The sequence below is a fragment of the Manacus candei genome, unplaced genomic scaffold (genome assembly GCF_025592945.1).
Source record: "Manacus candei isolate 608988 ecotype Guabito, Panama unplaced genomic scaffold, ASM2559294v1 h1tg000048l, whole genome shotgun sequence".
NCBI lineage: Eukaryota > Metazoa > Chordata > Aves > Passeriformes > Pipridae > Manacus > Manacus candei.
Window position 1 is genome coordinate 421,013 of NW_026138096.1, and position 16,773 is coordinate 437,785.

Below are 16,773 nucleotides of genomic sequence, written 5' to 3' on the forward strand. Positions count from 1 at the left end.
TGTGTGTGCCGGAATATCCATGCCTCCAAGTGTCTCAAGTCTTCTGTTTTCAAAAAGTTGACTCTGCAGCATGCTATATTGGCAGTGATCTCAGAATGCATCTTGTTGGGCAGTTGTGAGGATGGATCTTGAAATACTTCCCCCTCATCCCTAAAAAAAACCAACCAACCAACCAATGTAACAATGAAGTAGCTGGCATATAAAGAAAATACCAGAGATGACTCTTTAAGTTTTGATGTGCTGTAAAAATAATAGCAGAGGGTACTTAGGAAACATGCTATGCTTCTGGCACTTACCTGTGTTGCTACTTAGTATGAATTTTGGGAACTTGTACTCAGTGTGTCTCAGGAGGAAAAGCTGTTCAGGTATCCTCTGATGGGGGTTCTTTCTAATACTGATATCAACCATCAGAAATATTTGTTGAATTCTGGGTTTGGAAGCTAATAGGAGAGATTGTGCTTTCAGGCTGTACTAGAGCGTCTTTGCTTGTACTGTTTTCGTAGAATCATTGAATAGCCTGGGCTGGAAGGGATCTCAGAAATCATCTAGTTCCAACTCCTCTGCCATGGGCAGAGACACCTTCCACTAAACCAGGTTGTCAAAGCCCCATCCAGCCTGTCCTTCAACACTTCCAGGAATGGGGCATCCACAGCTTCTCTGGTCACCGTATTGCAGTGACTCACCACCCTCACAGTGAAGAATTTCTTCCGTATATCTGACTTAAATTTCCCCACTTTCACTTATAAAGATAAGCAAAGAAAATAGAATATACTTTTTCATTCCAGCTCATAGTTTTTAAGCTGGAGAACCCAAATGTGCCCTAGGTTAAAAAAAAAAATAAAGTAGCTACTTATTTAAAAACAGGTGATTCACATTTTTGTATCAATAGTTAAATTTTCAACAGGCTTGCATCAGGTTTTGAGTTCTGGCTGCTGAGGTGATTTTTTACATGCAAATGTTAAATGGCAATTGCTCTGCAGTTCTTTGGATGAAAGACTATTTACAAAAAAATCTTAAATATCACATAGCAGAAAAATTAGCACTAAATTTTAATCTATCTCATAAAGTTCTTAAAAACACAACAAAATAATCTTTACAGCTGGGTTGATAAGCTATTTATTCTGTGCTAATAGTATTATTTTTGGTTCCAAGGTTTAATTACCTCTATTTTTGAAATTGAAGGTATTTAACTTTACAGTGAGAACATCTAAAAGTGATGTTTACTAAAATATCGACAGAAAATGTAGATGAGTTTTTTTAAATTTCCTTACTAATGCAGAAAATAGTTACAAGTATGCGCCTACCTCTACTAAATAAAGGCAAGGCCTCTTTCTTCAATTAAATGTTAAAATAAACAAGGGACTGATATTAAAAATGGCTAGTAATTTCCTCCATAAAAAGAAAAGTATATCAATGTTTTATTGCTGGATATCATTATTGAAGACGCGTAATGGCAATATCAGATCTCCTTTTATCAGCTGGTGGAAAAAGTGATGCCATTCATTATACCACATGGAGATAGAAGCAGTGAGTACCTACAAAGAAGAGTGCACAAAACAAGCTAATTTATTCCCTTCAAACAGATATTTTTCCTGGAACACTTTTCAGTATGGTTATAAATAGCAGTGTTTTTCTTCTCACAGATAAATAACAGAAACAGGTTTTTAGTAGAGATTTTCACCTCTTTTGAACTTGAACAGATTTACTGCATCACATCTTCAGTAAGGATGGAACAGTATTGTTGATGTATTCGGATCACTTTAGTATTCTTTAAATGTGTTTTTTATGCAGCTGGAATAGTGAGGTATCTTGTGTTGGCATGCTATGCCAATGCCATATCCTACCCATGGAACTCAGGCTAGGCTGGTCCTGTCGGCTGAGCTTCCAGTTAGGCTTTGGAGTGTGTCCTAGACACCATGTGCTTAAACTGCATGCCTGGACTGAACTTAACTAAAAGAAAACACTAAGTATAAGCCCCCCCCACATATTTCCTACCTTTCTCAGTTTCTTCCAGCTGTTTTCTCAGGTCTGCAATCTGCTGTAGGGCAGCAATGGCAGCGGCAGCTGATTCAGCTTAGATAGAATGAATTCCCTTTTGCATCCCCTTTTCTTGGGCTCTGCTCAAGATATTAGTGTTGTCAAACACGTTTTCAGTTCGATGAAAAGATACTGATTAGTATACAGTAGCTAAATTATAGTAATTCTTGAGGGCAATAATGCAAATCTTGTAGAGATATGAGGAATTTGTCACGAATAAGTGAAACTCCCGTCTTATTTAATATGTTAATCAAAAGAAGAATATGATCTAGCAGAAAAGATAAGCAATAACCTCAAGAGTAGATACTGTGTTCAAGAGAAGTTGCTCCAAACAGAATTTTAAAGCAGGTAGTCTTGTGAATAGAAGCATGAGAACAGAAATGAACTGTTGAAGTTGTACTTTCTAAGAAATGTCTTGTATCCCATGTTGAAATACCTCGCAGAGCCTTGCCTGGCTCAAGCTGGTATGTAGTAAGACATCAGGAATTGAAGTACCACCAAGCTAGGAGTTTAGATCTGGATATTGTGAAATCATTTTTACTTGGCATTGTGCTCAGCATCACTTTGTGGACAGCAAGCTGATGTGTACTATGTTCCCTAGTATTTCCATATCTAGACTAGTGTTAGTGGAAACAGTGATCCTCCTCACCTTTGTATGGCCACTTAAAATTCTGCTGTAACAGCTAATTCACTAAAAATTCAAGACTAAAAGAATTATGAATCATCTGCATAAAAACTAATTAAACAGGCCATGAGATATGCATTGGTTGCGTTGTTATCTAATAAAACTGAACCTGTTATCTTTTAGGTGCAGAAGGTCAACAAAGACCTTGGGGCTTATATAGCTGCCTGAGACTGCAGCTGCAGCGTCTGTGACTTCAGTCATGTCGGTCCCGCAGCTTTGATTGTCAGCTGCAGCAAAACTACTTCTGCATTGTCACCCTGACTTTCACTAGGAAATTCAGGTGCATCCAAGCAGTCTAAATTCTGTGACTGTCAGAAAAGACTTCTATACAGAAGACAAAAAAAGTTTTGATTTGTTGTAGCAGGAAGAAATATTTCCTTTAATTTAAGTAGTATATTCTCTTTTTTAAATAGTTATCTGTAAACTCATTTCATAGTGTCAGGATTAGTGAACAAGGAGACCAAAATTACAAAGAGAAGCTCTTTCATCATTGTGGAAAGCCCAGCGTGCTGCCTTCCTTTATGCTTTTAAATGTCTTATTTTAATTTCAAGCTGTGCTGTAAATTAAATTTTTTTTCACAAAACGCAATTGTACCTCATACAAAGAAGTACTTTAGGTGTAGTTCATTAGGTTATTTGCATCAGTTGGCTGTTAGGCTTGACTGTTTCCTGTTTTTTAAATTTCTTGTGTCAAAAATTTACTGTTTTTACTCTGAAGTCTTAGGAACTTCAGTTTTTTTCTTTATAATTTTGTATTCTTTTTTAATTCTGTTTTTCTGCTTTGTTCCCAATTTATCTGTCTCTTTGATTAAAATAGTGAATAGCCTTTATTTTTATCTTTGGTCTTTGGAATTCAAACTGTTTTCTTTTGTGGCTTTATGTTTTTTTTAATACCACTATTCTAATCTAGTTGTTCATTTTAAGGAGGAGGGATTTGGGGGCAGGAGTACATTTGAGATCGGTGCCCCCTTGATGATTCTTTGTTCAGTCTTTGATCCTTTCTGGTGCTCTGGTCATGTGTTCAGAGGTAGCTGTCAGTAGAGCTACTTGGGATTTGCTGAGCTGTAAACCAAAAGATCTTGTTTCACTTTTACATGTTACAATTTATAACCAGCTTGTGATCTAAACATATAAACACTGGGATTTACATGATAAAAATTATTTTTTCCCTTCCTGATTCAGGATTCCTTCATGGTGTGCCAGGGAGTCTGAAAGGAAATAACTAGGTGTTCAAAAGACTGCCCCACTTCTATGTTTACCACTTCTATTCATGTGACAACCCTCATAGGCATACGTGATTTATCCTAATGGAAAAAGGTCTTGTGGATAGATTTTGACATGTGATCGCTCATGTCTACTCACTTGCACCAGCAGAGGATGAATGGAAGCACAAGCAAATTCAGTGCCGTCTTTCAAAAAAATCTGAAGTGTGTTTGGGCAGTATATGTATAGTATGGTGTGTGGCCAGACTTCAGGGCCAGCCCTAGTAAGTGTGCAGGTTAAGCATGGCATTGGAACGCAGTTTATCACAGAAACATAGAAAGACCTGGTATGGAAGGGACCTCAAAGGTCATCTAGTTCCAACCCCTCTGCTGTGTCCAGGGACACCTTTCGCTAGACCAGATTGCTCAGAGCTCCATCTAGCCTGGCCTTGAACACTTCCAGGGATGTGGCATTCACAACTTCTCTGGGCAACCTGTTATAGTGCCTCACCACCCTCACAGTAAAGATTTTTTTCCTAATAACTAATCTAAACTTACTCTCAGTTTGAAGCCATTCCCCCTTTGTCCTATCACTATATGCTCCTATAAAAAGTCCCTCCCCATCTTTCTTGTAGACTCCCTTCAGGTGACGGAAGGGCATAATTAGGTCACCCTGAAACCTTTTCCTTTCCAGGCTGAACAAACAAAATTCTCTCAGCCTTTTCTTGTATGAAAGGTGCTCCATCCCCCTAATCATCTTAATGGCCCTCCTCTGGACTCACTCCAACAGGTCCATGTCCTTCCTGTGCTAAGGACTCTAAACCTGGATGCAGCACTCCAAGTGGTGTCCCCCCAGAGTGGAGAGGCAGAGTCACCTCCCTCAACCTGCTGCCCACACTTCTGTTGATGCAGCCCAGGATACAATTAGTTTTCTGGGCTGCAAGTGCATATTGCCAGGTTATGTCCAGCCTCTCATCCACCTGCAACCTCAATTCCTTCTCAGCAGGTCTGCTCTCGATCTGTTCATCCCCCAGCCTGTGTTGATACCTTGAGTTGCCCCAGCCCAGGTGTGACACTTTGCACTTGGTCATATTACACTTCATGAGATTCCCATGGGCCTATTTCTCAAACTTGTCGAGGTCCCTCTGGATGGCATCCCACCCTTCAGCTGTGGCAACTGCACCACTCTTGATGGTCATCTGCAAACTTGCTGAGGGTGCACTCGATCCCTTCATCTGTGTCATTAATGAAGATATTAAATAACTGATCCCAATATGGACTCCTGAGGGACACCACTTGTCACTGATGTTCACTGGGACTTCTTGCATTCTGTGTCATCAGGACTATGCATGGTATGTGCTGACAAGAGGCCGGTCAAGGGGATAAATATATCTGAATTACTGCTAGATGTCAGTCAACACTTAGGAACATGAATACTGAGAAAATAAACTTCTTAATCATGTGCTTGTGGAGGTAGCTGAAGACCATTTAAAATGTCCTAAGTCTGTCATTTTGGCTCTCATTTAATCGTGTCTTATAATGGAAAGGATTATTGGAGCTATACTGTATTCTAACAGAAAAACAGTTTCTGATATGCTTCTCATCAATACTTCTTGGGATACATGTCAAACTGAGTTGAAATGGCTTATATCAATATTAGCTAAGGATGGTCATGATGGAGAATGAAGAGAGCACTCTTTCTACTTTATTCTTTGTTATGCTAAAGCAGAATAGAGTAATTTCCTTCTGCTACTACCTGAGCTCTCTGTAACTGAACACTAACACTGGTGGCTTGTCACAGTTTCACTAAATTCACAAATACAATAATTTATTTTGCTTTAGTTGTTCTTTAAGAGCACGTTGTCTTTAAGTGTGAATCTAGGAATGTAGCCTTACTTGCTCTATAGTTCGCCACATCATCTAAGAAGTGGCAATACATGGTACAGGAAATTCCCCTCATGTGTTTAAAAAAACATGAATGTACATATGTAACATCAAACAACATAATAATAAATGATGAAACATTACTGCTGCATATTTTCTATTCTGAAATTTTAACTGGGATTTAAAACTGATTACCAGTGGTTGATTTGGATATACTGAAGCTTTTTTTGTCCTTGTCCATAAGGGTGAGAAATGAAATGAATTTTTTAATTGTTTGGGATTACTGTTGAAACTGCTGTAAAATCCTGTCTCCCTTGCTTGCATCTCTGACAGTCAGTTGATGAGAGGGATGAGGATGAAGAGCAGCAGCCACAGTCATTCATCTCACTCCTAACAGCCTTGAACAGCTGTGGCAGCAGACATAACAGATTAGAGGGGAGGCCAATGAGAATAGGAAAAATAAGCAGAGGGGAAAAATAGGTATTAGCCTGTCACCTAGTCTCAGAAATTAGTGGAAGAAAAATGTTTATTATTATAGCACAAGCAGAAATTTAAAGCCCAAGGTGTCCCTTCTCCATTTAATCCTGTCGTCTGGTGAGGTACATAAACCAAGCAGGTAATAAATGTCTGGAGGATTAGATTGAGACATGCTTTAATATTTAGGCTTGAATTAAGGTGCTTAATTCCCACTTGAGAATAACTGTCTATAAAGGCCTCCTAAGATCTGAAGCACTGAAGATGAGATCTATGTGTTGTCTTACACATAGGTGACCAGTGATGTGTCATGGCAGTGTGGAAGTATGCAATGCGGGAAATACAAGATGAAACCTGTCTGAGATTCTGGACAGAAGTCTGAAAACTCAGTGATTATTTCCAGGTTGCTAATGGGTGTGATAAAGAATTTAGATCAATGAATGCTTGACTGCATTTTAATCCATTGATGACAGCGCCAAGTGGTATCTCATAACTAGATTTCCAGAAAATACTGTGTTCTGGTCATTTGGGCAGTATTTTGTGAATTTAGAAGCATAGAAGAACATACTTGAGTTGCTGGAGTGTTATTGGCAAGAAACTGAGAAATTATGATTATCTATGTCCTGGTTTTTTCAGCTTTAAATTTATTGTACTGAAGAATTTCCTTGTTTCCTCCCCCATAAATACATCACTTCTTGTGTTTTGGAAGCTTGTGCTTCCTCTGACCCTTCCTGAGCCTGTACTGAAAGCTGAATTTATGTACCCCAAGACATGTCTTTTTTTGTGTGTACATGCAATCTCATTCTTCTTGAATCCTGCGCTTTTTGTTCCACTCTTCTGGAGGATTTGTTCTTTTCTTTTTGCTCCATTTTTTCAGGCTTAAAAGTATTTTGAAACTTCTATTTTAAAATGAGGGGTATTATACTGTATTATGCCATACACACCCTATACAACTGCAGCCACAAGCATTGTTATTCACCTGTGTTTAGTCAGAGATGATGGAAGCTGACACTTTTTTTTTTCTTTTTTTGGCCAGATCAATTTTTATGTGTTCTTCTGAACATTTCTATTTCGTTTTTCCTAAAATCAGTAGCTAGAACCCCACAGAATATAGGAGGTGCTTGATGAAGTGAACCCTTTGGATTTGGAGGTGACTTGCCCACAAAGAAATCATTGTAATGGTTATTAACAGATGTAATAAGCAATAACAGTATCTTCACAGATTTTTCTAATAGCTCTGTCTTCTAAAGAGACTTCTTTGGACTTGCTAATTGTGATATTGCTTTAGGTTTTACCCTGTTTTTCAGTAATTTCAGGTGGTTTTTTAGTAAGCTAAAAAATGTGATGCTTTCTTCCTGAAGCAAGCTGTATGCGTCATCTCTGGAGACAGGGCACCAAAGCAGAAAAAAAGACTGCCCTGTCTGGGAGGGCAAGTCATAGGACTCTTTGTGTGTAGTCAGAATTCTTTTGTGTTACAGTACTTATAAAGATACAAGGGCTCCCTGAAGCAACATCTCAGCCTTGACCATATTGATCACCATAACTGGTCTACTCTGGCCTCAAATCAGGAGACCTGGAGACACACCATCTATAACGCTACTGCTTCTTTTGAGAACACACGCAGGATCACTCTCGAGGAGAAAAGACAACGCAGAAAGAATCGTGCCTTGCAGAATATACCACCTAAGGGGTCTTTCTGCTGTGCCTTTTGTAATCGGACATGTCTGTCTTGTATTGGCCTTTTTAGCCAACAGTGTGCCTGTAACAAATGTGGATAGAGCCTTTCCCAAATCTTCGTTCACGAAACCTAGCCATGAATAAACAGTACTTATGGTTTTGATAACTGCTGATACATCCTGCTGGTCCCTTTTAAGGTGGCAGTGTGAAAGACTGGTAGGAACCTCCTAGCTAAGGCATAATAGTCTTGAAACACTTTTTTTCTTCCTATTACTGAATCCAGTGTATAGCAATTTGGATATCCACAGTCTGTAGAAAATGAAATGCACCTTGCTAATACCTTGAAAAGACAGATGGGTATATTGTCATCATTTTTGTACCAGGAGGTGCTGGTTCTTTTTGAGTCCCAGAAGGAAAGCACAAATTTTATCGAGAAAGATGATTATTTTATTATCATATTGGAAAAGGTGATAGTAAGTCATGACTTAAGTCCCCTCTGCTGCTTGGAACCCTGAGGTGAGGCAGCATCGGACAGACCAGGCCACAGCCTGCTGCAGAAATCCTGTCTGTGGTGTTGTTCCCAACTGGTTAAATAATTTGTGGAAAAGATTATCTAACCCAAAAATCAATAAATTATAGAACCTCAGAATGAGTAGATACCTGTGTATGCAAGCAAATGTTTCTTTGGAGTTGACAGCTTTTTTTTTTTTTTCTAGACATAAAGGAGAGGTTCACCAATTACGTGCTGCTACTAATTGTATGTCTAAGAAATATGGAACAGTTCTCATGGAATCCAGGTGAGTAAACTAGTAGAAAAATTAAATAAAACATGACAAATTTCTGTCCAATCAGCAACTGTATCTCTTGCTTCTTTCCTTAATCTGAAAGATAAAGGTAACTAAAACATTTAATTAAGGAATCTTAATTTTGTCAAATACCTTAGGTTCTCATTTTTCTATTTCTGGCATTCTTTTAAGAGTGACTCTATCCTCTGCTAGAAATATATGTCATTATACCATAAACGTGCATAGTTATATTTCGCGTAGTGTCTGGAATGATTTCTTCCCTGTCCTTTCCTTTCCTTGGGGTACACAGAGAATGAAAGATTCCCTAGAAAATGTTATTTTGTGAGGCTGGAATTTGATAAAGATGTTAAAAATACCATTCTTAATTTAATATTGATTATACTTAGGATTTTAATACCATATTGAATAAATATTGAGTAAAATATTGATTTTTATTTTATTAAAACATTGCTTTAATAATTTTGAACCTCATCTATGTGGTATATTTTGCTTTAATGTTACCAGTCTACCTAAATTTTAGTGTCAAAAACTGCAGGTACTCTGCCTATTCCTTATGTGTACTGAACGTGTACTATCTAGTATTTGCAAAGGTTTTTTTTCCTAATAGAGATAAAGCCTTACAAAGTAAAGACTTTGGAACCTTATCCTAACTGTGGTGAGATTGTATAGTACTGATAAGTTGCTAGAACAGTGATGGAATAAGGAAGATGCACACTATGTGCTGAGTGGTGATGTAAAGTCATGGACTCTCAGACTCTTGAAGATTTTTTGCAGTTGAGCAGAAGTGTTATAATCTTTATTTTGTATCTGGCATTTAATTAACTGGCCTAACATGTTTCTTCCCAACCTACAGATCACCTTTGGGTGTTATTCCCGGATGTTTGCATGGTGGTTGCTTCAGAAATTGCGGTGGATATTGTGAAACACGCCTTTATAACAAAATTCAATGACATCACAGCAGATGTAGGTATCCTATTTAGAATGCTGAGTGCTCTTTTAAGTTGTAGTTTATTTTCCTAATATTTTTTTTTAAGTATTAAAATTTTTTCCAGTGCAGAAAATGTAAAAATAGTTATTTTCATATATAACATATAATTTGGAAAATCTTGGTGATTTCCTGATACAATATACTTCTGAGGATCTTTTAAATGGGGAAGTAACACCTCAGCTTCTAAATTAGTAGTTCCATATCCATAAATTATTGCAAGTGTTGTGTAACAGCTCACATAATAGCTACAATTCACATAACTGGCAGATCCTTTTGTGAAGTGATCATTAGTTAAATTGATGGAAGGTTGCTTGTTCTGCAGTCTAGACAGAGCTTGTACCATTTCCTAACAAAATAGTTTGTAGGTTAAAATTCGGGCTTTTGGAAAAACAGACCTTGTTAGGCTATTTTAACTGTGCTCTTGCATGTGTGTTAAAAGTGGAATCTGAAATCAGATATTTTTTTCCACTGTCCCTGGAGCACTAATATGAAGTAGGTTATGTTAGTTTCCCACTCCTGAAATTTCTTGGGCCGCATATATTATCCAGTCCCTCTTTTAAAGCAGTAAATGAGGTTACTTCTTGTGTGTTACAGTGTGATATATTGGCCATTTGTCTTCCACATTGTGTGAATTCAGATGCACTTGATAAATTTGTGAAGATGTGAGTTAGTGCCTTTTCACTATTAAAACCACTTTTCAGGAAATGAGATCAAAACTTGTGGAGTGCTGTCTTTTTCAACAGCTCTAAAGTAACTGCATTGTGCAGTAGAGAAACAAGTGTAATAGATGCACTTAATAAGCTCCCTTATGCCAGAGGCATTTATGCGTGCCCTACTTTCATATAGAGAGTGTGGAAAAGAGCAGTAATGAAGTCATGATAGCCAAAAATGTAGCATGCTTCAGAGTGCTGAAACAGCTGGAGGATGGGGGTAGTGACTGGCAATTTTGCAAGGTTTATTTAACAAACTTTGTATCTTTTTGTATGAAGTTCTAAAGATTTATGGTTGCTAGGTGAGACTTTTCCCAGAATTTTTAACACTTGGCAGTGCAAGTTGTCCTGCCACTTATCCTTAGAATAGGCACTTTTCTGTCTTAATTTGCAGAACTGTTAAAATTTAAAGAGAATGAAAAACTTCATCCTTCATCTTCTGATAAAATTTGCTTTTTTTGTGGGTTCACTTGCTTGGTGCATAAGAAAGCTCTCTCATTTGTTTAATTTGATGGTAGTGCTAGCTTTCCTGTAGCTTAAAACCAATTATGAACTGTGAGGGGAAAAAAAGTAAATGTGATTTGTCTTATTTTGTATTTCTGATGAACCTGAAATTCATTAACTTTATAAAACCTCATTCAGTTCCTAACACATAGTGTTGTTTGTTTGTTGTATATATATGCAAGGTGCTTTATTGCCGGAATAGAGGCTCATCTCTTGAAGGGTGCAGTCAGACCTCAGAAAAAATGGCTTTAACTTTTTATATATAAACTTTTGACTTTTTTATTATAAACTTGAGTTTATAATATTCTATGGAAATATTTTATTAAGAGCTCTGTTGCTTTTATAAAATGTGGTAACAAATTAATCACACATCTGATGTGCTGGATGTTTTCCAGGTCTACAGTGAATACAGAGCCAGTCTTGCATTTGACCTTGTTAGCAGCCGACAGAAAAATGTAAGCCTGAAAATAAAAGGAACTTTCTTGTATTAACTAACATAGTTGTTGGGGGGGGATATTGGAAAAAATACTAAAGAAATACGTAGAGTACTATTACATTCCTACACTGCTGAAATTCTACTCTGCTTTTTTTTAATAAGAGAGAACGAATATTTCCTTTTGATTTATTTTATTATTTTTGTCCAGTTGTTTAGGTCAGTTCAGGCTTTATTTAATATATTGTTGAGAAGTGTCTTACAAATACACTTATACTAAGCAGATGATTGTAACAGCCTTTTTGTGATGATTGTAACATAACCTTTTTGAGATACATGAAAAGTAAGCAAGCTTAACCAGATATTCTTGAGATAATTTTAGATTCCTGTTCTTTTCACAGTATTTTAACTGTGTTGGGTTAAAACACAGGATTCATTAGGACTTTCTGTTTCTTCACAGAGAACGTGCACAGATGTATAGGGATGTTTGCACCATGAATGCTTCTGCTATGGCATGGGTATTTATAGAACACACAGACCGCTTGTGTTTTTATTTAGTACAATTTTTTAGAAGACTATTTACAGCACACCTTTCCTGGAGGAGGGCTCTTTAGGGTTCACTGGCTAGGGTTCCACTCATCAGCGCTCTAGATACATGCTTTAACTGTTAAATGAACTTTATTACAATAATTTCTGTAGTTTTCTTGGGTATGTTTCTAGGGCTGTTGTGAGGAATGAAGTAGTTAAACCTCATAAAGAAGTTAGGTATCTTCAGTTACAAAAAATTAGTTACAAAAAATTAATTATTAATAATTTGGTAATAGTAAAAAACCCAAGTTTTTTAGTTTTGATTACTCTATTACTTTTCCTAAGGATCCTCTGTGGGAAGTGAGGTAGTATCATTTAGGCACTAACCTCTGGTGCGATGTTCAGTACTGCAGGCAAGCTGTCATGCAAACTGTTTTGAGTATTCAAATGTAAACACATTTTCAAAATTATTTTAACACAGTTATCTTAAGGCTAATTATAGATGTTTGTCAAATAGTTTAAATTGCTAGTGTGGCAGATAATTGTTCTTTTATCCCTGTTACAGTTTTTTCTGTAGACTATTTGAGGATCAGTCAAATTAATACAAAAAGATCTCTAAGCTACTAATAATATACAGATAAAATATCACAGTGCCTTTGGATTCAGTATCCTAATTGCTCTCGATTAAGGGATTTGTATTATACTCCAGTTTCTCTTGATTGAGAGCACTGAAGCTAATCTGACTGGTCATGGCAGTATCACATTTTTGTCTGAGAGTACAGCTATCTCTGTTTGATTCCAAAATGTGAATAGGTACACTTTATGCCAGTATAGTGTTTGTTAACAGATCTTTATTCTTATCTAGAGGGTGTGCCAAGCTAAAATAAGCTCATTCCTTTGCATAAGTAGTTCATTATTCTTCCTCTTTTTTTCCTAGGCATATACGGATTATAGTGATTCAGTTTCCAGAAGAATGGGTTTCATTCCTCTTCCACTTGCTGTTTTAGTAAGTTGTATCTTTCCTATCAGTCTTCTGTCAATAAGATCTCACTTTTGAGACTCTGAGACTCTGAGATAGCTGACTGGATGTTTTGAGGATGAAATTATCATGTTAAGGAACTGAAATGATGCTGGACGGTTGAGTTAGCATTCAGTATAACCTCTATCACATACTACTTATGACTTCACAAATGCATTACTGGTTCTTAGAACATAGAATGCCTTTCGTAGAAAATCGAATATATATTAATTTGGTAGAATTTGTAAGAATTTGAATTGTGCTAGTGGAATTAAACTACATCTGTGTTTATTAAACATATATTACTTTTGGCAGTTATCCTATTCATTCATTTGGAATAGTCAAAGCAGCTGGTTGCCAGAAGGTTAGCAGTAGTGCAGCAGTTTATTTAGGTTTTTCATAGTAGTCCTTGTGGTTGTCCCCGTGATGGCATGCTTAATGACTAAATATTCTTTTATATGGGACACTGAGCTTTTGAGCTGTTGTAGAATACATCATTCTGAAATAGTTGACTGTTACTTGTACATGCTGCTGTAAAATGAATCACTTCATTAATGGAACTTTGTTCCACATGCTGTCTGTCTTGAATTAACTATTGGAGAATGTTTTCTGTAAATAGCTGCTCTAATTTTCCCTATACACACATGTAGATAAGCAGTAGTTATCATAATGCTGGGAATGTGTACTTGTTTTGCCAGCAAATATGCTAATTCACAATTTTCCTGGAAGAATATCAATACGAATTAACTTAAATATAATGTTCTCCCATTGAGATGGGGGAAATACTGTTGACAGGCTTTATGTAGGTTTGTACTCAGGATTTAAAACAAACAAAAAATCAAATCAGAACTAAACCAACAAAACCCCAAAAAGAAGCACCACAAAAAACCCACAAACAACTATGATCCTAATCATTATTTCTTTTATAATGAGGTAAAGTACATCCTGTCAGAATTTAATTGAAATGCTTTTTTCAAGTTATTTGTGTTCTGACATATGATATGATATGCTGGAGACTAATAGGTTTAAAATAAAATTAAGTGCTTTGCTAACTTGAAACCCTAACTGTGAACTACTGAAATAAAACTGGGATTTCAGGATCATTTGTTAGTGAAACTTGAGAGTCATATGCCTAGTCCACAAAGCAGTTTTGTATTCATAAGGTTAGCTTGGTGCAAAACACCGATTCTGTTTTGCTGCATCAGAATCTCTTGATATTTTCCTCAAAATTTGTTTACTCGCCTTCCAACCCTTGAGTTTTGGAAACTTTTTTCACTTATTTTACTTGAAAGTCAGTGGTGAAGGAAACGTTATCAGACTCCAGTTTTGGCAAAGCAGTATAATACTTATTCAACCCAAAATCTTGAATAGTTGGTACTACCACGGAGAACATTAGAATAAATTTCTGTTAATGTAAATGTTTCTACTTTTTCTTGAATTTACCAAATAAGAAATGTCTGTTATGATGTTCTATTTATAACTGTGTGCTAAGTTTTAACTGATTAACTTTTATTCTTAAAACAGCTCATAAGAGTCGTAACAAGCTCAATAAAAGTACAAGGAGTCCTAGCTTATGTTTGTGTTGTGCTGTTCTACTGTGGGTAAGTAAATGCATACAACTGAAAAGTACTCACCATTATTTGATCAGATATATGAAAGAAGCTTCTGTTGACACTTCTAGATATCATTGTAAACATAGTTTATGTTCAGTAGAACATAAATGTAAAACCCTTATGCTCATGTGAGAATTTATAACAGACAAACACCATACTTCTGTGTAAAAAGGAAAATTGAGTTCTAAGGAATAAAGCTTTCTGTGAAAAAATTCAATAAGACAACAAAAATAAGCAGTTTAAGTGCTCTGAACAGATTGTGAATTTTTCTCTCTGGTAGTTAAATGCAAGGTTTACTTTGTGTTAGGAAACTGCTGAAAAAAAAGTAAATGCAAGGCTCACCTGTCTGGGAAGGGTGAGGTTAATAAGTAATCTCAGTTAAGAAATATAATGTCCTGTGGCAATTTGTTTTCCAAAACCAATGCTTTGCAAGTATCCCTTTGCTGCCCAGTCCATTTATACTTGTGTTATCTTTAGCTTCTCGCCAGTCAGTATGTACTTCTGAGATACACATAGTTGTACTTTAAATGCAATCTAGTTTGCCTGTCTCAAGTCACTTGCTGTAGACTGCATGAGGATGGCCAGTTTCTAGGAAATCTGTCAGTGTTTGTTGTCTCTCAGTACTGATACATATTGGAATCATCCTAAAATTAATCATAAAGAATTAAGTGATTCAAGTTGCTACAAAGAACCTGCCCTGCATTATTGTGGGAATATCTCTTCCAGTGTCCTACCAAGTTGTGCTTATAATTGAAGGCAGCAAGGCTTGGGAAGTGAAAGACTTCTAGGTCTGGGGGAGTGGTTCTGCAGGTATAGGGGAAGAGAGGAGACTACTGTTTTACAATAGCTTATGAAAAGAACAAGATTTCTGCACATTTTTCACTAATAGGTAGACTCTTATCTCTAATCTGACCTTTATCTGCAAAAAAAGAGTATCACTTGATCAGATGTTCTAGTCCACATCAGTGTAGGAACACATCTTTTTAGTGTCAGACAACTAGGGCTTTGAGATATTGCATATAGGCCAAATATTAAAATTTCAGCCACATTCCTTTGCACCATACTTTGATTTCTTCCCCAGCATACTACATGCTGTGCCTGTGTTCTCCCTAAAGCCAGCTCTGTATAACTGAAAGCACTAGCCCCTAATCATCCCATTCAAACTGGTATACCAAGCTCAGCACTTTCATTCTGCACACTGGTTTCTCCTTTTTCCCAACTTATGTAATATTTTCCTACCTCTACCGTTCCACTGCTGCAGCCCAGTCCTGGATTTTTTGCTGTTGCTGTGGCTTGGAGAATGGAGGGCAGGAAGAAATAAAGTGATTAACATGAAGTATTAAATGCTGCTCCTTGAAGGCATAGGTCACAAGAATAAATACATTTTGGTCTATTTTGTCCTTGTTGAAAAATGAGAACAGAGTTTTACTTCTGCCATGAAGTCAGATTTGGAGCTAACTTACCTCTTGGATCTTTCAAGTATTTTGTGTTATGAACATAAATTTCAGCTTTTCATCAAATTAGTATAGCATAGATATGTGAGAAATGACGTAATAAAATCTGAAACAGTTAACTGGGCAAAGGATTGAGCCTGTAATTTGTTTCATATTGATAATTAACAACTGTAATACTGTAAGCTATAGTATTAAAGTCTTGCCCAGCATATGAAACTTGAGTTTTCTTTTTCTAGAATTTTGAACAACTACAAACTTATATTATTGTTAGAAATTTGAGCCTGGGGTGGGCTGGCAGAATAGAATGAAGGAAAATTGCTAGAAACACTTGCATAATTTTCCAGGAGAAGCTGGAACTGATACAGTAAAGTGTTGATTTATGACCTCTTCAACTTCTGATCTCATTAAATCAGAGACAAATCATGCTGTAAAAACCTACTCTCAGAACAAAAACATGTTACATAAGAAGTGTAAGAAAAACACCTCTAAAACATTAAACATGGAGAGCTTCTCAACTCTCTGAAGTAAAATCTGTCCCAATAATCTAATACAATTGTAGAGAAGCACAGCTTTCAACTTCTATAAAATTATGTTTTCTTTGTGGTTGCTTGGATACTAAAATGTCACTTTCTTCAGAGTACTGAAAGTGGTGTGCTCTGCTCATTGCTCCATTTCTCTAAATTTCTTCTACAAGTAAATGTATTGCATAAAATTCCCTTAAAAGTGTTTTTGTGTCTGACAAGTTCTGATTACATTAATG

The 16,773-nt window shown here is 36.6% G+C and overlaps 1 protein-coding gene across 4 annotated transcripts in view; it reads left to right on the forward strand.

Annotated features, from left to right (window-relative positions):
* TAPT1 (transmembrane anterior posterior transformation 1) overlaps positions 1-16,773 on the forward strand; it is a 50,137-nt gene that overhangs the window by 27,355 nt on the left and 6,009 nt on the right. For all 4 annotated transcript variants that reach the window (XM_051798442.1, XM_051798444.1, XM_051798445.1 and 1 more), the window contains 5 exons: positions 8,676-8,756; positions 9,619-9,728; positions 11,363-11,422; positions 12,866-12,934; positions 14,471-14,547. In XM_051798442.1, coding sequence (XP_051654402.1) covers positions 8,676-8,756; positions 9,619-9,728; positions 11,363-11,422; positions 12,866-12,934; positions 14,471-14,547 — 397 coding nt within the window. The remainder of the gene's footprint in view (positions 1-8,675; positions 8,757-9,618; positions 9,729-11,362; positions 11,423-12,865; positions 12,935-14,470; positions 14,548-16,773) is intronic.